Genomic DNA, 27,435 nt, shown 5'->3' on the forward strand with positions numbered 1-27,435 from the left:
CACTATCAATTTCCACTTACATGTTATTTATTAGAGTGAATAAGACGTTAATGATACCAAAACTGAATCTGTGGTGAAAATATAAATGACATATTATTCAGGGATTCGGTTCTGGCCTTTTAACTCTCATCCACGGGCGCGCTTCCGGCGAAGAAATGCATCGATTTGATGCAATTCTTGCGCCGATCCACGTCCGAGTCTTCTTACCGGTTACGGAAAAAAGACGAGCGCGTGATCCGATTGAATCCCCTTGGCACGCAAAAGATCGTTTCCCTGATGTTCGAAAAAGAGTAGGCTCACTGGGGGCCTTCAGGGAAACTCAAACACTCACAACCAAACATAATTGAATTAGTTAACCGCCGTAAAATGGCTGAAATATTGCCAAAACGGCGTAAAACCCCAATTTATCAATATGCTTATCTTCAAATAATATACAGTTATGCAATTTAAAAATTTATTAATCAAGTTCTTCAACACGTGTTTAAACTACTTTGATATATTGCGTTATTCAAAAATTTTCCGAAGTCTTGGAATTCTCAAACACTAATTTTCAAACTAATTAAATGTTGGGAGTTATCAAAAAGGTATCTAGAGTTGACTCGATCACAGAAGGTAAAAGTGAAAACGCATCTGCAAAATTAAGGGGGGGGGGGGGGAGTCTAACTAAGCAAAGTTTTTAAAAAGCTGTAAAGTCCTTATTAGCCAGCAAGATAAATGTCCAATTTTGCTTAATACTTATTTTTGAACACTTTCGTATTCTATTATAAAATGTGTCTGACGCTTGTCATTTTTCAAGGCATTATACAACTATTAATCAAAACCTGCCAAAATTCCAATTGTTAGTTATGTATTAATATATATTCTTTTTGTCTGTTGATCATATCTATTATATAAATATAAGGACTCCATTGGAAACAAGCTAATTTAAGGTAATCGAGGTCTCTTGTGTAGAAAAATGTAAATGATAAATGAAGCAATAATTTCTTCCACTCTCAGAACAATAAATGATAAAATCTTTTGATTTATTGAATTACTTTTATTGGGAGAAGTTACAATTTTTCCAAAACCCCTTAAATTTGCGTCATTTTATTGATTTCCCTCTATCAAAAATTACAGAAAATAGTAAAAATTACTACATAGGAGACATATTTGAAGCCCTATGAAACCTGTAAAATCCAGGAGTTTTGCCCTGGAACCACTGGGGGCCTCAAGGCGCCCCCCCCCCCCGACCCCCTGCCTCATAAAGTTGCGCCCCCGTAACCGCAATTCCTGGATCCGCTCCTGTTGAATCGAGTAGTCCTTCGTAATATTTTTGGCTTCTAGATATTGCCAAGTACCAAATGCACTGAAATTTAGAGAATTAATGACAACATCGAAATTTAAAACATTAAGAAAAAGCTATGTATATTTATTTCTAAAATTCAGGAGATAGTCTGCTGTCCTCCCTAACATGTACATTTATTAAATATTCTCTTTGTGTGCGTTATATCCCACCTCTATTTTGTGCTAATGAACGTGTATATACATATATTATATATCTATACCCTTGGAAATATTGTTTATATAATTACAAAATCAAAGTTATGTACGTCATGTACCATTGTGAATGGTTTGAGCGAATAAATGAAATGAAAAATGAAATGAGTAATATTCTGTATAAGCAGTTGCCTATAATCGGAAACTGTTTATACCGCTTGCTCACAAAGTTTTAATTTTTCATCAAAAGAGGAATTGTATACGTTAATGATAGGTTTCTGTCTATATTTGTTTGGAGATGTGACTTGTGTAGTGTATATCACAACAGACTTACTTGCCACTCCGTTAAAGGTTTTAGAAACGTGCGCAGTGCATTACATTAGCATATTTATGTGGGATCTGGTTCCGGTAATTTAAAACTTGGAAGAAAACCCAAAACAAAAACAAAATCGCGTCATTCAGTTAAGGTAAGGCAGAACATCGACCAGACATTGAGTGTAAAATTGTTCAGAATAACACCAACTCACGTGTAAAAATTTCTTATAACTTTGAAATGATAACTGGATAAAGTCATATACTGTTAAAGGTAAGCCATTTCAAATCACCAAATACATTATTTCATATGCAAAGTCATCCATGAATGATTGCGAGTGTCAATAAAGTATGGCATGTCAAACGTTGCAATATTTGATCTTTTCCATTTGTATTGTATATTTTCCATTTGCATTGTATAATTTTTCATTTGCATTGTATAATTTCCATTTGTATTGTATAGTTTTCCATTTGTATTCTATATTTCCCATATGTATTGTATAATTTTCCATTTGTATTCTATATTTTCCATTTGCATTGTATAATTTTTCATTTGTATTGTATCCAGGGAATGTTTATTTTGATTTGTTACGAAGGATTTCATTAGTTAACGTCACTGATGTACCACATCTGTAGACGTGCTTAGCACACAGGGCCGTACCAATGATTGTTCTTTATCGTGGCAACGCCTGTGCAGCGAAGGTCATTACGGAAAGACCCATGAAGCCGAGTGTTTGGCAAAGGAGCAGTCACTGTCTTTGTTTATGTCTTAGGTTTGATGCGGCAATGACAGTAACGGTTCTCGAACTCACGCCTCTTGCCCACAAATCAAGCGATATATTACTGAGCTACCGCGATCAGGTCCATGCAGGGCTAGTTATTTTTGAAAATACGTCGCTAGCTCTAATAATGGCGAATCCCCCCCCCCCCCCCCGATCGTTTTGTTTTAAATAGAACTGTCCAGGAAAGCTTGCACATTTTTATTTAGTCAGAATTCAGTAGATTCGGGGGACTTAATCCGGCCCTTGGGTCCCCACCAATTGTTAACATCGAGTTTGGCTTGTTGCAACTATTCAATGGATTAATCTTAAGTTATCATTTATCGAATTTGGTACAATGTAATGCGCGAGATGTTGAAGAGGTTAAGTTCAGGAGCCACGTTTCGCAGGAATGTACCGTATTTGCTAAGTGTAATGGCGTACACCCCCCCCACCCCCCAATTAATTGATCGCTTTTATGTGTCTAATGTGATCAGCATATTCAAACTAGTCTCCTATTTAACCACTGACTGATCTAGATAATTCTGAACGAAAGGATGCAGTAAACTGCTGGATGTCTGGGGACTGTCTTAAGATCCCTAGTGAGTTCAGTGCAAAGCCTTGGCCAAGGGGGTGGGGGCTTACAGGGGGAGGGCGAAGTCAGTGGCGGATTTAAGAGGGGCTCACCCGGCGCCCCCCCCCCCCCCATTTTTTTTTTTAATTTAAGGTAAATCTTGGTATCTTGTTTAGAAAAATATATTAAAAGATAAAAGAAGCAATAATTTCTTCCATTCCCGGAGAAATAAATGACAAAATCTTTTGATTTCTTGAATTACTTTAATGAGAGAACTTAATTTTTCCAGAAACCCTTAAAATTTGCGTCATTTTACTAATTTTATTTTATTAAAAATGACACATTTCAAGCCGTATAAAATCTGTAAAATCCAGCTTTCGGGGGCTTCGCCCCCTGGACTGGGGGCCGCCTAAAGGCGCCCCCAGACCCCCTGCCTCATAAAGACTTTAGTGGCGTCCCCGTAACCGCAATTCCTGGATCTGCCCCTGGAAGTCCCCTGGAACAAGTGCGTTTTGACAAAATAAAACGTACATGCATGCTTTTTTCGACATCTATATATAAAATATCATTTGTGAAGGAAAGGGGGGGGGGGGGGGGTCTCCCGGTGCAAGATTCCACATTGCTAGCTACATGTATGTTCAACAAGTCCTTATATGGAACCGGTAGTTCAGTGATATACCCTTTGGTTCGTAACCGTGAGGTCGCATGTTCGAGTTCTACTCGTGTCATGGCTGCATCACACCAGTTAATACTTTCCCATACGCATTGCTATCTAAAAAAGAGAATCGCAGATCTTTCGGATAATGTGACCTTAAAAGCAGACAGGCGTTGCGACAGGCGTTGACACGTTAAAAAAAAAACCCACTGATACGCCACTGTGCGCGTACATGTAGCATAGTAAGTCTATTTGTGGTACGTCACGGCTAAATATAAGTGGGACCTAAACTAATGAAATCCTTCGTAACAAATCAAAATAAACAATCCCTCGGATGCTATACAAATGAAAGATTTTGCAATGCAAATGGAAATTATACAATGCAAACGAAAAAAAATATATAATACAAATGGAAAATATGGAATACAAATGGAAAATTATACAATACAAATGGAAAATATAGAATACAAATAAAAAACTATACAATACAAATGGAAATTATACAATGCAAATGAAAAATTATACAATGCAAATGGAAAATATAGAATACAAATGGAAAATTATACAATACAAATGGAAAAGATCAAATATTGCAACGTTTGACATGCCATAATAAAGAGGCTAGTAATTAAACGTCTTGTCGAAGCATTGGGTGGGAAAACTCGACTTCTTACGATTTACAAAGTTATGTTATGGTTTAGAAAATGTTGAATATTCATGAAATGCAAAACTAGGTAGAAAATTATATTGGATATTCAGCATTCACATATTCAAGTTTGGTAAAGACTTGATGCATATGAAAATAACATAAACTGACAAAGACAGAATTACGAAAATGTGGAGTTTATCCGTTATTCTGATAAGAAGAGGCTCGTAAATCCTCACAACACGGTCTTCATGAAGCGTGTTCGTGATTGATTGATTGATTAAATATTGTTTAACGTCTCTCTCAAGAATATTTCACTCATATGGAGTCGTCACCACTGCCAGTGAAGGGCTGCAAAATTTAGGCCTATGCTCGGCGCTTACGGCCTTTGAGCAGGGAGGGATCTTTATCGTGCCACACCTGCTGTGACATGGGACCTCGGTTTTTGCGGTCTCATCCGAAGGACCGCCCCATTTAGTCGCCTCTTACGACAAGCAAGGGGTACTGAGGATCTATTCTAACCCGGATCCCCACGGAATGCGTTTTCGTGAACAAGTGTTGAATGCTCTTTTTTCAATTTCACAATATGAATGAGACTAACACACATATTCATATACGTGTATGCTCAGGGTGGGTTTGCAACAAGCCTCGTTCTAGCAATCTATTCAACTGACCCAATAAGGGACGGTTAAGATATGTTTAAAATTAAAAAGGACATGCACTCGCGTCCATCTTCAACAATCTTCTTGACCAATTTAGACATGAACATGATGGGACAAACAGAAACAAGTGATTTCCTGTAGACACGACACCACTTGTGTTCCTAGCTAGTTGATGAATAAACTGAAATACAGCGGGCAATTGTCATTATATGTACATGTAGTATCTATTTTTAAGTGGATAGTTGCGACCTACTCAAGCATTTATTTTTGGGACTATATATATATATATATATATAATGTACTGTCATATACATTTTCACGGAGATGATAGAAAACTACATGAAATACAATCTCTTAATTCTGGAGCATTTTCTAACGGGATCTCCAAACCGCGTCAAACAATTAATTAGAGTGAAAAAAATCTCCTTACAGTGTACACTGTACGTGTGGTAAGGCTGACCATTCACTACACTGGTCATCACTTTTATCAGTAGATAGAGATCATTGGCTGTAGACACACGCGTTAAACATGGTCACTACTAGTGAGGAAATGCTTGAATTTCCACTTTGTAAATTTGATAGTGATAAAATGGAGGTACGAGTTGAAGACGATCAAGAAGACAGAGAAGGAAGACAAAACCAAAACCAGGACCTCGTGGGTCAAGAGAATCAGATAATTTACAGCGTAGAGGAGGCCCCACCTCCACATCTTACCTTGGTGTTTGCATTACAGGTAATGTCAAAGAAGTTTTTTTTTTCTATTTTGCTATCAGTATGTTTAGAATTATTCTATAGGATATCGTGATGAAACAGTACTATATTGGAGGAATAAGCATCTGATTTGTTTACAGCTGTTATGGATGTATACAGAACATAGCAAACATGTCAACAATTTGCCTATTGTTTTGTACCCCATCCCCCCCAAACCATAAAGTATTATGTATTACTAACAAATCATATTGTTACATTTCATTTAAAATTCTTCTAATGTTTTTCATTGGAAACACTGACCTATCGACTTGACCTAAAAGGAAGACATATTTTACATTACACAACACATAGAATATAAATCAATATCTAACCACTGACACGGGTACACTGTACTTTGACACAACATTCCGTCGGAATAAACAATCTTATTGATGCCGTTCTATCTAATTTAACAAAAAATCCCACGGTGTTTATACAATATTTAAATGTCAAGCGTCAGGTGCGCTACCCTAGAACAATTTACCGCCGTAGGTTGTGACAGAGAGACAGAGACAAATATTTTGTCATAATACATCTATCTCGGAGTAGGATTGCTTTAGTTTTAGAACATTCAGAATAGAGTGGATGATTATCTAAAAATTAAAGACCGGGAAGTCATGAAATTACCATCTGTAACAGAACCATTTCAACATTTGTCACATCATATCTGGATGGAATGCATTTTCTTTCAATACTCAAGTTTTTTATTCACCTATTTTTAAAACGTCTGCTTGTATTTTGTTCGTACTATGTAGGAGATATGAAAATAACACAAGTATGGGTTAATCTTAAAACCACGTACCCTTTGTTCTATTTCCTATAATACAAACGCACCAGATAGTCAATCAGAGTGTTAGCTTTTTTGACAAATTGAAAGGTAACCCAAGCGTGAAGGTAAACAATATACAATGAAACAGTAAGGATTTCTCGGCGGTTATCTACGTATGTCGAAAAAGTAAACTTTAATATATATATATATTTTTTTTTTACAGATTTCTTCTATTCATTTAATGCGCAGTGTCATTCAATCATCTTGAACAACAACTCGGAACTTGTAAAGAGATTTGAAGGGGAAAATTTAATACTAGCGTCGTATGTTTTATTCTTTCATGACCGGTTTTCAGCTCACCTGAGCCGAAGGCTCACCTGAGCTTTTCTCTTCTGAATCAAACCTTCGTTGTCTGTCTTTGGTGTCGTCGTAAACTTTTCACACTTTTATCTTCTTCTCCAGAATAACTTGGCCAATTTCAACCAAACTTGGCACAAATCATCCTTGGGTGAAGAACATTCAAATTAAATGAAGTTAAATCCCCTTCTCTAAAGGGAGATAATATCGAAAATGCACTGACAATATTTTAAAATTTCTTCTCCAGAACCAGAGGACCAATTTCAATCAAACTTGGTACAAATCATTCTTGGGTAAAGGGGATTAAAGCTTGTTCAAATGAAGGGCTCTACTCCCTTCAAAGGGGAGATAATCACAAAAATAGGGTGAGGTAATTTGAAAACTTTCTTCACAATAACCACTGGGCCAGAAAAGTTTGAATTTTCATGGAGGCTACATTTTGTATCTGACATAGTGCAGATTCAAGTGTGACAAAAGCATGACCTCCGGAGGTAGTGGGGGCCAAAACAGGAATCAAAATTTTATACGTGAATATATATGGGAAATCTTTAAAAGTCTTCTTCTCAAGAACCATTGGGCCAGAAAATTTACATGAAAACTGTCTGACATAGTGCAGAGTTAAGTTTCTTAAGACATGTATCATAGCCCCCGGGGGGTAGGATGGGGCCACAATAGGGAATAAAACTTTTACTTGCGAATATAATGAGGAAATCTATAAAAACCTTCTTAAGAACCACTGGTGCAGAAAATTTCACAGCATCCTGACATAAAGCAGATTCAAGTTTGTTGAAATCATGGCCCCGAGGGTAGGATGGGGTCACAGTAGAGGATAAGAAATTTACATGCAATATAAAGGGAAATTTTCTTCTCAAGAACCACTGGGACAGAAAAGTTCAAATTTACATCGCAGCTTCCTGACATAGTGCAGATTCAGGTTTCTTAAAGTCATGGCCCCGGAGGTATGGTGGAGCCACAATAGGGGATCAAAGTTTTACATGTACATGAGAATATAAAGCGAAAATATTTAAATATGGACCTAGGTGACTCAGGTGAGTGATATGGCCTATATGCCTCTTTGGTGGTTTTTTTTTTATCGATGGCTAGTATGATAGTCGGATAACTTTGATCTTTTCGTACACACACATTTTATGTTTCATCGTTTAAATTTTCAATTCCGTATCTTAGGTACGACGATACTTCCTATTTAGCTTGTCCATATTACGATATAAGATTGAAAGCCGACTTTTTCCAGGATGATAGAGTATATAAAGACCTATATTAAACTGGGGTTTCAAATGGATAATTTATTATCTATTTTTAAACCTACTATTCGATAATCGTCTTACTATTTTTAAGAACTCTTTGGTTTGCTATATTACGAAGAAATTGTGCCAAACTACTGACGTGCTGCAAGAAAGGTACAATCTTAAAATACGGGATTAAATGGTACAGTCTTAAATACGGGATTAAATGATACAGTCTTAAATACGGGATTAAATGGTACAGTCTTAAATACGGGATTAAATGATACAGTCTTACAAAAGGGATTTAATGGTACGGTTTTAAAAACGATATGAAATGGTACAGTCTTAGAAGTTTTGACCATGTCTATATGTACATACTACAGCACAATTTTTTGCAGAAAATGACAGGAATGCGTGCGCTTTTATTACAGAATTTATTGAAATACACCAAGTACTAATGGAGTGGATGTCTTTCTACATACTCTCGGCACCGATCTACAAAGCTTTGTAAAAGAAAACGGGATACAAAATATGCGTCCATGTCCGATTAACGCTCTATTTGATGTTAAATTCAAGTGTATAAATCACTTATTTTCCTATTCTACCGATATGAATGTCATCTATGTCTGTCTATGAAAACAAATGCTAGACACAATTACAGATCAACAGTGTTTGGAGAAACTGAAGTTAACATGTACACTGTACATTCCCAAAGTAGATTACAGCAGTGATATCGACTGTAAAAGTTGGGTTTTCAAGGCACGCAATTTCCGAAACAGGAATTCAATGAAGCATAAATAAAACTGGATATTGAAACTGTATAAGAAGAATTCGTTTGTAGGTTTAATTCATTTCCACCTCAATTTGTTATTTTTAGGGAATCAAGTTTGTTTTTTTTAAATTCTTTTCGTGAAACAAATTAAACCTTGAAAAATTGATAGCTTTAAGAAAATACTATAAAGTACCTCCTTAATTAAAGTCCATGGATCTGCAATTATTACTTGTTTCCGTGCGTAATGAATTAAATGATATATTTTGCATTATAAGTTTTAGAATACCGTGACCATTATGTATATTAACGTTATATTCCATGCAAAGAGAATAAACATTCATTGAAAGGCGAAGATAACGAACAGTGATCAATCTCATAACTTCCACAGACAATACAAAATAAAGAGCTGGGCAAACAGAGGTGAGATCAGGTGCCTAGGAGGAGTAAGCATCCCCTGTCGATTGATTGATTAATACAGTGTATATTTTTAGAATCCTTTTTTTAAAAGTTTATTTGCAGGAGATTGCACCTTTCTTTATTTGTAGCAAGCTATCTTGGCCATAGGAAGCACTTTATCCATCCCCTTCATTCTAACCAATCTACTGTGTTCCAGTACAAACGCTGACGCACGTGCCCAACTTCTCAGTATTTCCATGTTTATGTGTGGCATAGCAACAGTTCTTCAGACTACACTGGGTGTCAGGTACGTCATGGGGTTTACAAGTTAGGAATTTATGTTCACCACTTAAAAAGAAGTGTATCAATTTTGCAGAAAATTGCACATTACTGTATTTGTAGTTCTCTTGGCTCTGGGATACTTCTAGCAAGCTACCATGCCACCTGGGACCTGAATAGGGATGCAGTTGGGGTGCATAGTTGTACTTATATGTAGGGATGTATAGGGAAACCTTTCATATCTTGTTCTCAAGAAAAGGTTACAATAAGCGGATAAGGACCTTTCTTCGCCCACCCATTATCCATGTAGCTTAAAGGGGACTGAACTCTGGAATATGGTCCAATCCTATTATGGTGTTCACAGTGCTATTCCGGGTGCATGAACAGCGACCACAAATATAAAAAAAAACCGGAAAAAAAACCCCGGGCACTTGATTTGTTCTTTGTTGGCAAAAGGTAGCATTTGTGAGATTGATCACTGTTCATCATCTTCACTTGTTCATGCTTATATAAAGGGTATGCAAAGAGAACAATACAAGATATTTATCTTTCTGTACATAACTGTAAATGAAATTTAAATAATGGCTATTTCATGGGTTCAAAATATGTCTAAAGTCATAATATTTCTGATAGGAATATCTTATAATTGTAATTTCAATAGCAACAAAGTTACCATTACCAGTTGGTCGAAATAACAGTCGTCAAATGAAGGATATTAGATTAGTATTCAATGCGAGACCCGTATGGGCGGCTAGAAAGCTGATTAGTCTTATATCCGTGAGCGCAACGTGTCTGAGGTAAATGATGTTACCCATGAGTCTCTTTTGTTTTCCTACAGACTTGGGATTATACAAGGCGGATCCCATAATTTTCTAGCCCCAATTATAGCTATGATGACTCTCGAAAAATGGAAGTGCACAGAAGAAGAATTAAATGTTAATGGTAAGTTGACAGAAGTTATGAACGACATGGGACAGAGAAGATGACAAGAGTCTTTACATTTCATCCTGTCCTTACAAAAGAGGACTGAATATGACATCCGTAGCGGATGCAATAATGTTTTTCATCGTCGGTTATTTTAGGAAATGATAAAGTAGTGTACCGTCCAGGGCTGGGTTTCACAAAACTATCTTAACAAGATAGATCGTAAGAGTGTCTTAAGATCTGACTTATGACAATCATAAGATACGGCAGAACCGTTTCACAAAACTATCTTAACTTCAAGAAATCTTAAGATAGATCTTAGGACGTTGTTACAAGTATACTCGTTACATTGTAAAATACCGTGCTTCTTTTATAATCTTTTAACTACATGGATGAATTTAAATGTTACATGTAAATGAAAGATTAAAGTATATAAAAATATAAATAGAAAGTTGAAATATTGCGATTTTAGGCATTTATAATTATCTAATATATTTATAAAATTTGATACATTGTTACTCTTTTTTAAATCATGTGACCTACTTTCTATTTCGTATTTCAAAAGTTACATTCGATTTGTGTACTATTTGATTTCAGATTTGCTTCCTAGGAGGCAGAGAAAGTTCTAGGTTGATATAAGGTCTGTCGGGGTAATAATGCATTGTAAGGCGCTTTGAGCAGCATATGCTGGAAAAAGCGCTATATAAAACCAATCATTATTATTATAGAAACACTATATCAAAATCTGATATATCTTTCATTTTCTCCCCATTCCTCTCCTTAGAAAATAAAATATTTGCTTAACTAATTTGAAATATAAAGAAAAAAGACAATCTAGGGTTGTTGCGTTTGTTACAAGTTAGTAACGCCGCACTTGTTTTTTTTTCAACAAAATAATATATTGAATACAATAAAGGTATTCAGTAAATGAGAGTGTGGGTGGGTAGGGAAAACCAAAGACACAAGTAATATTTAAGCAAATTTATAACGAGCGACGCATTAATCGAACGAAACGCGTACGCGTGTTCGACTATACATGTACAGAGTATATTGGGCGCATAGGCTTTTCTATGTGAAAAAGTCTATACCTGAATGAAATGAAATAGTACGAAAACTGACCAAAACATAAAAACGTGAAGAAATAGATGCACGCAACACTATTTTTGTGCCTACAAACAATAAATGAATGGTTTAAAAAATACGTTTAATTGTGACCACACAGCCGCTACGAAGTATGTGTGCATGCACTCAGACAAATCGGTGTCAACAGATTTAAGATGTCTATGAAATGATGTCCAAACTTTTCATTTGCTGAAATATCAGTATTGTTTGACAAGATGGAGGGGGAAAAGACATTTGTTTTTAAGATGCTGTAAATTCAACAGATTTTGTCCGGTCGGGCGAAGAAATGAAGAAAAAGTGGATATGCCTAAACAGCGAAAGTAGGAAAAAGTTGGCTGTGGGATATTCTAAACGAATATTGAGTTCATCATAAAGAACACATGTCGCGGTATACGAAGCTTATTAATGATGTCAACATCCTCCATATAGTGTAATAGATTGTTTCCGTCCCCGAAACCACGTTCCCTCCGGATAAGCTACCTATCTCTAAGCACAACATAGTTCAGTATAGACTTAATTAAGACAACTATCTGGATGTCTTAAGATTTCTAACAATCTTAAGATCATCGTAAGATATGACAGTTTTGTGAAACAGCTATGATGGATATTATGACAAATTTTGGTCTTAAGACATATCTTAGTCGTAAGATAGTTTTGTGAAACTGGCCCCAGGTTTCTAACACATACAACACATTCATTTATAGAAATGACATATAGGTTGAGAGATGTGAATTACACTTTTTAAAGTAGTATCAATCTGTATATATGTATTTTAGGAATACGTAATAATTCCACAATTATCAACGAAGATGAGATTTGGCAGAAAAGAATGCGTGAGGTATGGTATACCATTCTGTAGTAACAAGGTACATGTAACATTCTCAGTCAATCATCTACTTTACTTCTACTTTACTCAGTCATCTACTTTACTGAATCAGTCATCTACTTTACTCATTCAGTCATCCACTGTACTCAGTCAGCCACCTACTTTACTCAGTCATCTACTTTACTTAGTCAGTCATCTACTTTACTCATTCAGTCATCTACTTTACTCAATCATTCATCTACTTTAATCAGTCAGTCATCTATTTTACTGAATCAGTCATCTACTTTAATCAGTCAGTCATCTAATATACTGAATTAGTCATCTACTTTACTCAGTCAGTCACCTACTTTACTGAATTAGTCATCTACTTTACTCAGTCAGTCATCTACTTTACTGAATCAGTCATCAACTTTAATCAGTCAGTCATCTACTTTACTGAATCAGTCATCTACTTTAATCAGTCAGTCATCTACTTTACTCAATCAGTCATCTACTTTACTCATTCAGTCATCTACTTTAATCAGTCAGTCATCTACTTTACTCAATCAGTCATCTACTTTACTCATTCAGTCATCTACTTTACTGAATCAGTCATCTACTTTACTGAATCAGCCATCTACTTTACTGAATCAATCATCTACTTTACTGAATCAGTCATCTACTTTACTGAAACAGTCATCTACTCTAATTAGTCAGTCATCTAATTTACTCAGTCAGTCACCTACTTTACTCAATCAGTCATCTACTTTAATCAGTCACCCAATTTACTGAATCAGTCATCTACTTTAATCAGTCAGTCACCTACTTTACTGAATCAATCATCTACTTTACTGAATCAGTCATCTACTTTACTGAATCAGTCATCTAATTTACTGAATCAGTCATCTACTTTACTGAATCAGCCATCTACTTTACTGAATCAGTCATCTACTTTACTGAAACAGTCATCTACTCTAATCAGTCAGTCATCTAATTTACTCAGTCAGTCACCTACTTTACTCAATCAGTCATCTACTTTAATCTGTCACCTAATTTACTGAATCAGTCATCTACTTTAATCAGTCAGTCACCTACTTTACTGAATCAATCATCTACTTTGCTGAATCAGTCCTCTACTTTACTCAGTCAGCCATCTACTTTACTCAGTCTATCATCTACTTTAATCAGTCAGTCATTTGATTTAATGAATCAGTCATCTACTTTGCTGAATCAGTCATTTACTTTACTCAGTCAGTCATCTACTTTACTCAACCATCTACGTTACCCACTCAGCCTACAAGACTATATTATTAAAAATCCAGATATTTCATTGATCGCACGTTTCCACCAAGCTGTCACAAATATAACCAAAACCTTTCTAGACATTGATTCATAAGAATGTGACAAACTGGGAAATGAAACACCCTAAGAAATCCTGGATCCACGTACCTGATTTCAACCAAAATTTAAGCACTTGTTGACATTTATGGCATCTGTGTGTGATAAATTGAATTGATTGAATATTGTTTTACGTCCCTTTCGAGAATATTTCACTCATATGGAGACGTCACCACTGCTGTTGAAGGGCTGCAAAATTTAAGCCTATGCTCGGCGCTTATGGCAATAGAGCAGGTAGGGATCTCTATCGTGCCACACCTGCTTTGACACGGGGCCTGGGTATTTGCGGTCTCATCCGAAGGACCGCCCCATTTAGTCGCCTCTTACGACAAGCAAGGGTGTACTGAATTACATGTACATGTATACTGTCTATAGAAATCCAGGGATTTGTTAAATAATTGATGTAATTTCTTTATCAATTCATCCTTCCACCAGTCTGACAATCTTACTATATTGTCATGATTTGAAGCATTACTATGAAACCTTTAGTATAGGAATAGATCAAGTTGACTTTTGTCAAGTTTAACACTTTTACAAGAGTTATTGTCCCTTGCATCAATTAGTTTCTCGCTATTGGGGGTTGATTGAACATGTTTGCTTTAGCGATGGAATGGAAGGTGAGAAAAGAGCAAAAAGGAAAGGAAGTGGTTAGGGAGAGAGAGAGAGAGACAGAGGAGGAAAAAGGTAAGTTAAGGAAGGAGGGAAGCAAACTGAAGAGAGGAGAGGAAAATGGAGGAGCGAAAGAAGAGAGCAGGGAGAGATAAAGAAAGACAGATGAGGTCAACCTCCTCTCCAATTCCACATATGAAAATCTTTGAATTTGATCAAGGACTAAATGTTCTTAATGTATATTTTCATTGATAGATCCAGGGAAATTTGATGTTGGCCTCTATTGTCCAGCTGGTTCTGGGATGTACTGGTCTCATGGGGTTCTTCCTGAGGTTTATCGGTCCCCTCACTATTGCTCCAACTATATCTTTGATTGGACTCTCCTTGACCGCAGTAGCAGCAGATATAAACCAGTACCATTGGGGAATCGCCATACTGTAAGTGATTATTACTAAAAGATCCACTGGGGAATCGCCATACTGTAAGTAATTATTACTAAAAGATCCACTGGCGAATCTCTGTACTGTAAGCGATAACTACTACAAGACACCGGGGAATCTCTATACTGTTAGCGATAAGTACTACACGATCCACTGGTGAAAGCGCTATACTCTAAGTTATAATAACTATAAATACTACAGGAGAATTTCTATATCTTAAGAGATAATTACTAAAAGTTCCACTGGGGAATCTCAATACTGTACAAGATAATTAATACTCGATCCACTTGGGGAATCGCTTTACTGTAAATGATAATTACTATCCGATCTATTGGGGGAATCTATATACAGTAAGTGATAATTACTATCCGATCTGTTGGGGGGATCTCTATACAGTAAGTAATAATTACTATCCGATCTGTTGAGGGGATCTCTATGCAGTAAGAGATAATTACTATCCGATCTGTTGAGGGGATCTCTATACAGTAAGTGATAATTACTATCCGATCTGTTGGGTGAATCTCTAAACTGTAGGTATTGGTTAGTACAGTTGGGGGATCGCCCTGTAACGCACCAGGGTTTAAGGCACCGTAAAATGATATGTCAAATGTAATTAATATTATTTGTACGCTCCTTCGACAAATTTTCACTCATACTGAGACACCGTTAGCTGTAGGTGAAATATTACAAATATGTATCTATGTGTGAGACTCTGGGTCTTAGTAGCAAGGACTCTTCATCGTGCCAACGCCAACTGTGACACGGGGCCTCAAGTTTTAAGGATCCATCTGAATGACTCATGACTCTCATTCCTAAATGTTTAATGAAGATGCAGTTAATAGGCCTACCTATCTATTCTACGTCTTACGTTTGACGCGGCCAAGTTGGAGCGGAGCTATAACTATGTAAATAGTTTGCGACGTATTCAAAATAAAAGCAAAATACTTAGAGTTGCAGTAGGATGACAATAACTATATTTAGTATTTAGATCTGAGGAGGTGAATGTTGATTAATGATCTCAAACATCTGAGTCTCCGCTAAAACGCAGTCGTGCGACAGTCTTGCGATCATTAAACTGATATTTTTAAAGTCTTTTCATCTAAATACGAGTCTTGATAACATGGTCAGTGGATCACATACTGTAAATGATTTAGATTAATGCAAACGATAACCACTGGCTTATAAGTAAACTATAATAAATGATTGATAATAAATAATCAGTTCCTTCGGATAATGGCCATGCATACTACACATGTAAGTAATGGATTATCATAGTGTACAATGCGTATTTTACACGCCTGTTACATGGGGGAGTAATTGTACTTTGATTAATCAGTAATCTTCCCTTTAGTAAAATCCAGTACGAAAACATTGATTTCATTGATAAAAGTTCTTTTCTCATATAAAATGAGCTCGTTCATTTTCTATGTAGAACGTTGCTGCTGATTGGAATATTCAGTTTATATATGGGTCGCCTAAAGGTTCCAGTGCCAAGTTTTTCAAAAGCAAACAAGTGCCACATTACAAGATTCCCGATCTTCCAGCTTATGCCGGTAAGTGCAGGGTTACTAGCTTAGGGTTGTTGTGCAATTATTTGTTTATTTGTCAACGGACTGATCTAGAAAATTGTCATGGGGGTGGGGGGTGGGGTGGTGGTTGCTACCCAATTGTGTACTTATGATGTCCAAAAGGGGTGAGGTAAAGCCCTCAAAATGCCAAAAATGACCTTTTATTTGTTACATTTTAAAAGTTGAAATGGGTGTGATTGTTTTTGTACATTTTGACCAGAGAATATGATTTTGACTGAATCTCTCATTGATGACAATGTAACATTGTAGGTGATCCTTAGTGTCGTCATTTGTTGGCTGATTAGTTACATTCTCACCGTCACTGACGTCATCCCCCAAACTATTATCATCAGCAACAAAACAATGCCTAATCTGGCACGAACGGACGCCAGACTTAATGTGCTGAACTCCATGCCGTGGTTTTATTTCCCATATCCATGTAAGTACACACCACTTGAATATGTAGTTCATGCAGAGCAAAGTCATGTCTAAAGTTGGTACACTGTGGGAATCTCTTGTCTGTTGTAACGATGCTTTGTGATTGGTTTGAATTCTGTGTGACTTTTGTAATGATGTATGCGATTGGTTTACTTGATTTATTTTGTACATGATATTGTATTATTGTGTCTCATTAGTTTGATTTTTTTACATAGTTGGATACAATTCATACATACTGATGCGATTGGTTGTCCCTTTTTGTGTCCACGGTTTTAATTTCCAATGGTAAATTATGTTTTAATAAAGGAAACAACTAGTTTAGGATTTCATTAAAAAGCAAGAAATGAACTCAAACACAAGACTGTTTATATTCCTTTCTTATCCCCCACTTGCTGTTTTAATAATTTTATGTTTCTTCTCAAAAGAGCGAATTCCTCTAATCTTTTTCTAGTCCAGTTCGGAATGCCTACTGTGTCGGCTGCTGGATTTGCCGGAATGTTGGCCGCCACCATATCATCAGTTATCGAGTCTGTAGGAGATTACTTTGCTGCTGCACGACTGTCTAATGCTGAAGCACCACCACCACATGCAGTCAACCGTGGAATCGCCATCGAAGGCTTTTCCAGCATCATATCAGGAATGGTTGGTGCAGGTCATCCTACTACCTCATACAGCGGAAATATCGGTGCTATAGGAATTACAAAAGTAAACATATTTTCTTTCTACGTATAGCAACATCAAAGTTTTGCATCGTGTAGTTTTCGTGATAGTATGTGTTGCATCACATTGACTACCTAGAACTATGGTGATATATACAGGTTCATTCTCGTGTAAATATTGTTTCGCCTTATGTTGAAGAGTTCTATTGAGAAAATCAGATTGCTGTTTTTAATTCTGTGGTTCTATGTTATATCTTACACTTGCCAATCAATAGAAAAGACGTTTAGAGTATCAATGGTTCTAGAGCGTTTTCTTTAGACAACAATCCGCTACTCCTATCTTCCAACGCCCACAATTACGATCCGCTATGTGTATACTCGCTGGCCAAGGATTACAATCCGCTACTCGGATCATCATTAGCCAAGAATTACGATCCGCTACTCGGATCTTCACTAAACAGGGATTACGACCCCTACTCGGATCTTTACTAGCCAAGGGTTACAATCCGCTACTCGGATCTTCATTAGCCTATGGTTACGATCCGCTACTCGGATCATTACTAACCAAGAGTTACAATTCGATACTCGGATCTTTTCTAGCCAAGGGTTACAATTCGCTATTCGGATGCTCACTAGTCAAGAATTACAATCTGCTAATCGGATCTTTACTAGCCAAGTGTTACAATTCGCTACTCGGATGCTCACTAGTCAAGAATTACAATACGCTAATCGGATCTTTACTAGCCAAGAGTTACAATTCGTTACTCAGATCTTTTCTAGCCAAGGGTTACAATCCGCTACTCAAACCATCACTAGCCAAGGGTTACAATCCGCTACTCGGATCATCATTACCCAAGGGTTACGATCCACTACTCGTATCTTCATTTTTGGTAGATTTAGTCAGAGTTTTATAACAAGATCACGTTCCTGATAATGACACGTTATCAACCAATGATAATACATGTACCAGAATCCGTTTAATGATTGTGTCACAACGTGTTTATACAGAAATAATAAATAATATTTTAGCATCCTTTATAATCTTCAGAACTTTTTTTTTTTTGGAATTCTATTCAATGGAAAGAGTACATGTATCTCACAACGGTACTGCGTATTGTAGGTTGCAAGCAGGCGGGTCTTTCAAGTGGCTGGAGTTATCCTTCTCCTCAGTGGGATTATTGGTAAATTTGGTGCGGTCCTTACGCTGATTCCGGACCCCATTATCGGTGGGACGTTGACAGTGGTATTTGGGATGGTGGGAGCAGTCGGAATTTCTGTGCTTCAGTTCATGGATATGTCATCAACGAGAAACCTGACGATTCTAGCGTTGTCAATGATACTGGGTCTGATGGTCCCTCAATGGTTACTAAATAATCCAAACTCCATAAATACTGGTACGTGATGTTAAACTGTTGCATATATTCTTGAGATCTGGGTTTCGGTGTTGTTGAATATTAAATGGGGTGGTCCTTCGGATGAGACCAAAAAAAAAACCCGAGGTCCCGTGTCATAGCAGGTGTGACACGATAAAGATCCCTCCCTGTTCAATGCCCATAAGCATTGAACATAGGCCTAAATTTTGCAGCCCTTCACCGGCAGTGGTGACGTCTCCAAATGAGTGAAATATTCTCGAGAGGGACGTTCAACAATATTCAATCAATTAGTCCATCGTGAAATATCGAACAGATAAGCTATGCTCACTTATTGAAGGTGTGGTTATTACATGCATATACTATTGTACATATACAGGGACGTCCAGGGTAAAGGAAATGAAGGGAAGGGATGCAAATTAAAGGTCAGGAAATGATATGGATGGAGGGATGGAAGGAATAAGAATTGTTGTAGAGGGTAACATGGGATATGTATGTTGTAACAACTTGAATCACCCCAAAGCTTTTTCACCTCGTAACAAATCTAACAAATGCAGATGGATGTAATATATGTGCTATTATTGTGAAAGTTAAAAGACAGCACTGTTGATCACTTCCAGTAAACCGGCAAGGCCCTTTGGATTGATTGATTGTATGTTGTTGAACATTCCACTTGAGAATATTTCACTCTTATGGTGAATTATGGAGACGTCACCATTGCCGGTGAAGGATTGCAAAATTTAGGCCTATGCTCGGTGCGCTTACGGCTTTTGAGCAGGGAGGGATTTACAGTATATTTTTGTTCATTTATTCAGTTTCGGTGTGTCCTTTTTTTTCTCTAGGAAGTGAAGACTTGGACCAGGTGTTGGAGGTGCTGCTAACAACTGCAATGTTTGTGGGAGGATTGATTGGTTTTATCCTCGACAACACTGTACCAGGTCAGAAACATTAAACCTCTCTATTGCTATCTATATTCTCTGTTTAAAATTCTGAAAAATTGCTAAGTTTCTTCGAAATTATTTCGAATAAATATTGTTGTAGGTTCAAAAGAAGAACGTGGCCTATCAAAATGGCGAGAGACCTTAGACTCCTCCGCTCTCAGAAGAAAAACAGTTCAATACAATCTACCTCTCGTAACAACATTTATCCAACGGATGAAATGCTGTGCATATTTCCCAATATCCCCGACGTTTAACAAAAGCTATAAAAACTGTTGTACGAAAAGTAAAAAGCAAAAAACTTATGAATTGAGTGACGTCAAAACTCGGCAGGAAAATGGCAGTTCGGAGATGGAAGGAAAATAGTAATAATTTGGTAAAACAGTTCATGAAAAATAGAAAAGGGGGTGTATGTTTACCCTGGGTTATACAAAGCATCTTGATAGAAATACAAAAAAAATTAAATTTAATATGCACGAACTGTAAAATACAACTACACAATTAGCATACAAGTGATAACAATCGTCACCAAAAATAAAATTGCCATTTTTTAACATAAATAGTTTCCTCTAGCCTCTTCACACCAGCAATATTGAACGCGCTCCGTGATATAATATATGAACGCGCTCCGTGATATAATATATGAACGCGCTCCGTGATATAATATATGAACGTGCTCCGTGATATAATATATGAACGCGCTCCGTGATATGATATATGCTGGTATGAAGAGAATCGAGGTTTATCATGAAAGGTGAAGATAAAGAACAGTGATCAATCTCATAACTCCTATAAGCAATACAAAATAGAGAGTGTCACACCCTAAATCGTCGCCCCATCCCAAATCTTCGCCCGGCATCCCAAATCGTCTAACTATCGTTAGGAGCGACGATTTGGGGATGTACTATAGTACACCCCAAATCGTCGCCCGTCAATATTTTATTGACGTTTTTAGGATTGATTACACAGAAGTTATTTTATTGCACCCCCTCTTATATGGGGGAAAGGGCTACATAGGTTTCACTTGGCCTGTTTGTCTGTCTGTCCGCACTTATATCTGGTGTTTGTCGACCTATTCAAGCTATTGGGCTGACATTTTGTATGTAGATTACTAGTGACCCTCTGACAGCTGTCCCCAAAACTGAGAATTCTCAGTGGAATGAGAGCTTAAAGCGCCGCAAACTGTGCACACTTTTCAGCAACTCTGCAATATCTCTGGTGTTTGTGAACCGATATGTGGGACGACAGTTTGGGATGTGAGGTTATGCCCAAATCGTTGCCGGCGGCGATTTAGGACAGGCGACAATTTGGGGTGTTAAATAAGAAACTCCAAATTGTCGCCCATCTCGAATCGTCGCCGGCGATTTGGGGTGTAACAAAGAGTTGGGCAAACACGTACCCCTGGATATACCAGAGGTGGGATCAGGTGCCTAGGAGTAAGCACCCCCTGTCGACTGGTCACACCCGCCGTTAACCCTATATCTTGATCAGGTAAACGGAGTTACCCGTAGTCAAAATCGGTGTACTCATGTACTGACAAAAACTGAAAGAAAAACCATTTCTTATATTTACATTTTCATCATTTAAATTGCATTTTAATAATAAACCTGTGTTGTACTCTCAAAGTTCAGTAGGTCAAATTTATTCGTACGCGGCTGTAAGCTTACATGTAGATTAGGTCAAGTGTATTCGTACATGCGCGGTGATGGACATATTTCAAAAGTTGAAAGTTAATGAGATATTATCCTTCAGTTTCAGTTAATGAGAATATTAAGTGAAAACGAAGTGGATGTAAATAGATGATTATAGATAATTAATCAAAATAAAGGATGTACTCCATGAAATTAATTGCAGAATAGAGAAACAAAACACACACACACAGCCTATACATCATTAAGATATGAATTCCTTTTCTTATTGTTTCTAATAAACGTTTTTACTCTTGTTTGACGCCCTGGTAATTACGAAGCATTACATGTACGACCTGTCTTATTCCTATGTGTTATAGGTGGCAGGGGACAGTTTCTTTGGTTTTGAAACATGTGGATAGGGGGTATACACCAAAGTCAGATTATGACAGACTAATGAAAAATCATATTTCGCTTTTATGTCAATACTTGTATTTCATATTAGTGTAGCTAATAAATTATGACCCTAAATTACATGCAATCTATAAATACTGGTGCTGGTGCACAAAACATGCTCTGAGCAGGTTCCCCGTTTTTGCTTTGATTTTCTCTCATTTGGGCTAATCCGCGCCACCCCCACACCATCACAGTACCAAACATGGGGATTTAGACACTGTGCACAATCAAGAACCCTATCTGCCCTTCTCAAAAATCTACCTCTCTTATGGGGCCATCCACCTTCCCTCACAGCTGGACCCTGCATGTTTTCACCGGAATTTCTTCAGCAACTGACCACGTGTCTTAGTTTCGTATTTGCACCCATCTATATGCTAGGAATCATGGTGACACCTACATGTTGTATATCAACATTTTTATTAAGCACTCAGCTACATTTGACATGCATCCTAAAATTATTGTATACATTTTTACACATGTAATATCACTTCAAATATGATGTATTTCCATTTTTTGAAAAAGTTGACAATGAGTATATAAATTCTCTATTCCTCCAACAGTCAAGATTATAGAGTCGGGTATTATTAGTCATAAAATGCTGAAAAGTAAAATACATTTCTGTTTTTATTAAATGTATCTAATCGTATACTAGAAGACCTTTTCGTTGTTATTGAGAAAGGTAAAATTGCAGCAACTGTGTGTCACATGAATTACATTTGGGTAAAGGAACATTTTGCTGGCTTGAGTTGATCACCCCCTCCTCCGTTTCATAGCAGATAAATTAGCATTGTTCTTCAAGGGTGGGGGGGGGGGGGGCGAAGAAGTTAACTTCACATTTGTCTAAAATATTTGACAAGCAAAACAAGGCCTCCCCCGTCCCCTCATTCCACGTACTTGCATCCAATATCCGGAGCAAAACCATAGGTCTTTGTTTGAAGTCTTCATACAAAAGAGGAAATGGAGGATTGAACTGTAGAAATTGTTTTGTGCAACAGAAAATACAAACACGTTTTTCCGCATCTGGAAAAAACAACCGTTCCTGTCTAGTTACAAGTTTCAACTTTTTGGTATGACTGTTGGTGCAAAGCATGGAGACACCCCAACCCCTCATTGGTTAAGGTCAGATACACACATATCATGCCACCTTCTACGACAGAGAAATTCATTAATGTAGTATGTCTATGATGGATTGGTTGAATATGGTTTAACGTCCCTCTCGTGAATATTACACTCGTATGGAGATGTCACCATTGTTGGTGAAGGGCTACAAAATTTAGGCCAAGATGCTTGGTGCTTATGGCCTTTAAGCAGGGAGGGATCTTTATCGTGCCACACCTGCTGTGACATGGGACCTCAGTTTTTTGCGGTCTCATCCGAAGGACCGTCCTGTTTAGTCACCTCTTACGACAAGCAAAGGGATATTGAGGACCTTTTCTAACCCGGATCCCCACGAGATCTTATGTCTATGAAAATATGTAAATGCAAGCACGGTATTAAATTGTCATCATGAACTTGATTAACTCTAGGCTTGCGAGTGGATTTCATTGTATCCTTAAAGCAGCAACAAGGAAAGGGGCCGACTGGTATAAGCATTTTTAGGTCACCTTAACAAACTCAGTCAGGTGACCTATTGCAATTGGTATGCGTCCGTCAAGAATTGAACATTTTTATCTTCTTGATTTCAATTCTTTTCAAATTTGGTGTGAAGCATTTTTTGATACAAAGAAGATATAAAGTGTAAATTTCAGGAATTCATCAAACTTCAGTTATAGCAATACAAGTTAAATGAATTAGAAATAAAAGATCACATAGAATAACATAGACAATTCATTAAAATTTCATTTGAGTGGCACGTTTGCTATTGATTATTTTCTCATACTTGTAGTACAAGTGTAGTTAATACTTTGTTTCCAGATTTTTAGGTATTATTTTATACATGTCTGCTGTGAGGTTCCAGACGATAGACACATGCCGCTATCGGAGACTTGTAGATTGTTGATCGGTTCGTCATTGTTTATTCGGAATGTCAAGCCTGATCTGCATCAGAGAAGTTGGTTACATGTATTGTTTGGTTAATTTTGAAGTCAATCACACTATCCATTCTATTTTCATGTAAAACTTATACGGTACCAATTTGGATGCACCAGATGCGCATTTCGACAAATAATGTCTCTTCAGTGATGCTTAACCGAAATGTTTGAAATAACTATGAAGTTTAGAGCTAATTATAGCCAAAAACAGCGTGCCAAAAAAAGTGGAACCAAATTCGTCCAAGGATAAGAGCTATGCATGAGGGAGATAATCCTTAATTTTGAAATGAATTTCTAAATTTTATAACAGCAATTAAATATACATCAGTATTTTCAAGCTAGTAACGAAGTACTTAGCTACTGGGCTGTAGAGACCCTCGGGGACTAACAGTCCACCAGCAGAAGCCTCGACCCAGGGGTCATAATGTGTAAATAATTGACTGATTTTGTCTCAGATGTATTCGGCGTTGACTTTTTTCATAATTCATTCAATAGGCATTTATTGGAGTTTGTATGGTTCCAGCAGTCAAGAAACCACGCCAGGAAGTGTCATGTTTTGTTATCCAACTTTTCCAACGTTTTCTAACCTTTACGTCATGTTTTAGTATAAATAGGGATCTCGAGACGCTCGCTCTCTTCTGCTCAGGACTTGCTTCGAGGAGGCGTGCTTTGGGGGTATAGGCTTAGGAGTGTTGATGGGCTGGGGAATTTCGTATTTTGGCACAAGTAATCAATTTTTAATTTTAATTATTAGCTGAGTTTAGATCATTTCTCGCATGGCTTTGGATTAGTTTGACGAATTTATTAGGAATTTCCGGTCTAAAACGTTTGATCCATTACAGTTTATTGTTTTATCTTAGGAGTTGTTGAAATTGATTAATTTAGAATTGTGCCATATTCTGCTATCATTACCTTAGTTTTTAAGGAAGATTTTAATTTTTTGACGGAATTCAAACTTCAAAGTTATTCTAGAATTTTTTGCTGAAAATCTTCAGAACCAATAGGAATCCTTTAGAGGTATATCAAATTTTTGCTGTCCACCATAGGAGTTGTTCAAAGGGCTTTGACAAGTCTCACGGTCCACTTGAATTGAGACTACTTTGTTGTTTATAATATTACCTTTGAGATTACACATTTTGAAATGGTCAAAGCTAGAATTGAGTCTAAATTTTGGTCAGGAATCCTGAAAGTTTTAGATATTCCCATGAAAATTGCAGGAAATTCAGATAATTTACAAGTTTGAGAATGATTATCAAAATGTGTCAATTTGGTGAAATCTTGGTTAAGTAACCATTGCTTGAGAGTACGCAAGGGGGTTCGAAGGGGATAGCATAGAGATAAAGGCTCTCCCCTCGTGCCTGCAGGGGACCTGGGTGACGGACGAGGGTGCATGTCGCCCACCCCGCAGGAGAGGTATGAATTTAAGCTCTGTGCATTCAGTTGTTCCCATCAGGATGCCTCTTATTTATCTAGCTTGTCACCAAGTTTTTTTTATCAATTATCTCCAGGCAGGGTTACATCTTTTCTTGCCCCCATAAAACCTCACACATTTCCCTCAGAGGCTCGATAGTTTCCATTGCCTGGTTTTCACTATTTAAAGTGCCTCCAATTCCAAGTATGCATGGTGAAAAAGAAAACAAAATTGAAAAAGAAAAAAAAAACAAATATCAAATTTGTTGTGGGGGACATTGTTCCAATGTCTGTGGCGGACTGGGGAGTGCGTTCGGGTAGTTGATCATTAATTCTGCGCCAAAACCGGCTCTCCTCCCACCTGCTACTAAAGCAGGGGACAGGTGTTTCAAGTGTACCCTCCAGATGACCACTAAAGTAGGTCAAGGGTCAGTGGATATTCATAGAAAATAGTAATTTCCTGTATAAGTTGCTAAAGTTTAATTCGTGGGGCTCACAGCTAGTTCATAGCTGGGACCACATCCACCTCCTACTAAGGGAGGGGATGCTACAGATTGGTGCATGTTGCGACAATTGTATGAGAGTCTACAGCTTGCTCCGCACTTACTAATTAAACCAGGTACCACACAGGAGACAGGTGAGATGCGCAGAGATCTCTACCTCCCTTAGAACGTGGTCACCCGTTCAGGTTCGGGCACCTATGTCCACATAGGGCCCCCTGTGTTGCTCCTACTTTGGTAGTCAAACTGGCACACTGGCCGCCTCCCCAGTTCCCCACAAAAACTTTGCATACGACCCTTTCCACCATATATGTAAATTTGCATCCTATTTCTGATTACAATTAATAAATATTAATCTTATATCACTCTTGTTAATTCAGCTGATAAGCAGCCTATGAGTGATTACAGGGCAACCAGCTGAGCTTCGACACACCTACTGGTCTATTCAGATATTAGGTCAAGGTCAACCAATCAATTCAGGCAGTAGGTCAAATGCCTTGCGGCTGGTATGTAGTTTAATATTGTGGCTGAGAGAACGCTATTGAGTATTACTTTTATATATTGCATTTCTAGTCAAGATGCGGGTATGTCTCCCAGCCAATTTTGTTCTGTATTTTTAGGACTCACATTTTTCGTCATTTTTAATAAATCTTTTACACCTAACATGTTTTCCTGTTATGATTTGCATGGAAACAGAGAGAGCTGCAATGTTACCTTGAAGTATTTAACTCATTCAAATATATCCTCAATTCAGGAAGACTTTGTAAATTTCAAATACAAGAAATCATTTCTATCTTCGTTAATCGTGTGACATAGATGGAGAAACTTGACAATCAAGTTATTCTTCCTCTAGCGAATGAGTGATAATCTTCACCCTTGTGCTCAATTAACAAAATGTGTCCAATATTCTTCAATGCTATAAATAGTTATTAGCAAACTTTAGATCATATGATACTTTTAACATGCCTATTGAAAATATTGTTCATCAAGTATTTTTAATCTAAGGAATTCTAATTTTCTAGGCCTATTACAAAAATAAATGACTAAATAAATAATAATAAAAAAAAAACAAAAAACGTTGATGAATTGAGGAAAATTCTCAAAAATTACTCAGGTTACAAGCATTCGATCGTCCCACTCTGAAATTAATGTGATCTTCAATTACCACTAAACAATTAATTGTATTTACGACGCGTTCTGATTAAAAATGTAGCAGACTACGGAAAGGCAACGGGGTTAAAATTGAATCCCCGTAACTACGCAATGCACCATTCGTTCATTATAAACGTAGAAATGTTAAAGTAGCTTGACAACTGGAGTGTTTATTATAATTAGTGCATTGACTGTGTAGATGCTGTTACGCAATGCATTATCCGTTCAATGTTTAGACAAAACTTCGAAGTTGTCAGTGTTCTTTCAGGAGGGGATCCAGGAATTTTTGAAAGGAGGGGTTCTATCATTAATTTTGGTTTTCAAGGGAGAATCCACCC

At 37.2% G+C, this 27,435-nt stretch overlaps 1 protein-coding gene across 3 annotated transcripts; it reads left to right on the forward strand.

Annotated features, from left to right (window-relative positions):
• Positions 1-1,700: 1,700 nt before the first annotated feature.
• LOC125658016 (solute carrier family 23 member 2-like) lies at positions 1,701-26,608 on the forward strand. Of its 3 annotated transcripts, none has more exons than XM_048889042.2 (12): positions 1,701-1,943; positions 5,666-5,816; positions 9,521-9,678; positions 10,489-10,592; positions 12,473-12,534; positions 14,764-14,945; positions 16,381-16,501; positions 16,787-16,955; positions 17,406-17,659; positions 18,734-19,007; positions 19,826-19,921; positions 20,025-26,608. In XM_048889042.2, the coding sequence occupies exons 2-12, from the start codon at positions 5,673-5,675 to the stop codon at positions 20,285-20,287; spliced, it is 1,827 nt and encodes a 608-aa protein (XP_048744999.2). In that variant the 5' UTR covers positions 1,701-1,943; positions 5,666-5,672; the 3' UTR covers positions 20,288-26,608. The 3 variants fall into 3 exon arrangements, with proteins under 3 accessions (XP_048744999.2, XP_048745000.2, XP_048744998.2); XM_048889041.2 differs by having other exon boundaries at positions 1,790-2,062; XM_048889043.2 differs by lacking the exons at positions 12,473-12,534; positions 16,787-16,955 and having other exon boundaries at positions 1,783-2,062.
• The last annotated feature ends 827 nt before the right edge of the window (positions 26,609-27,435 follow it).

This window comes from Ostrea edulis, chromosome 9 (genome assembly GCF_947568905.1).
Source record: "Ostrea edulis chromosome 9, xbOstEdul1.1, whole genome shotgun sequence".
NCBI lineage: Eukaryota > Metazoa > Mollusca > Bivalvia > Ostreida > Ostreidae > Ostrea > Ostrea edulis.

Bases quoted from the DNA above. Each gene is read 5' to 3' on its own strand.
- LOC125658016 (XM_048889042.2), top strand. From the start codon at position 5,673: ATGGAGGTACGAGTTGAAGACGATCAAGAAGACAGAGAAGGAAGACAA. The intron at 5,817-9,520 runs GTAATGTCAAAG...CTTTATTTGTAG, and splicing joins CCTTGGTGTTTGCATTACAG to CAAGCTATCTTGGCCATAGG. The intron at 16,956-17,405 runs GTAAGTACACAC...ATCTTTTTCTAG, and splicing joins GTTTTATTTCCCATATCCAT to TCCAGTTCGGAATGCCTACT.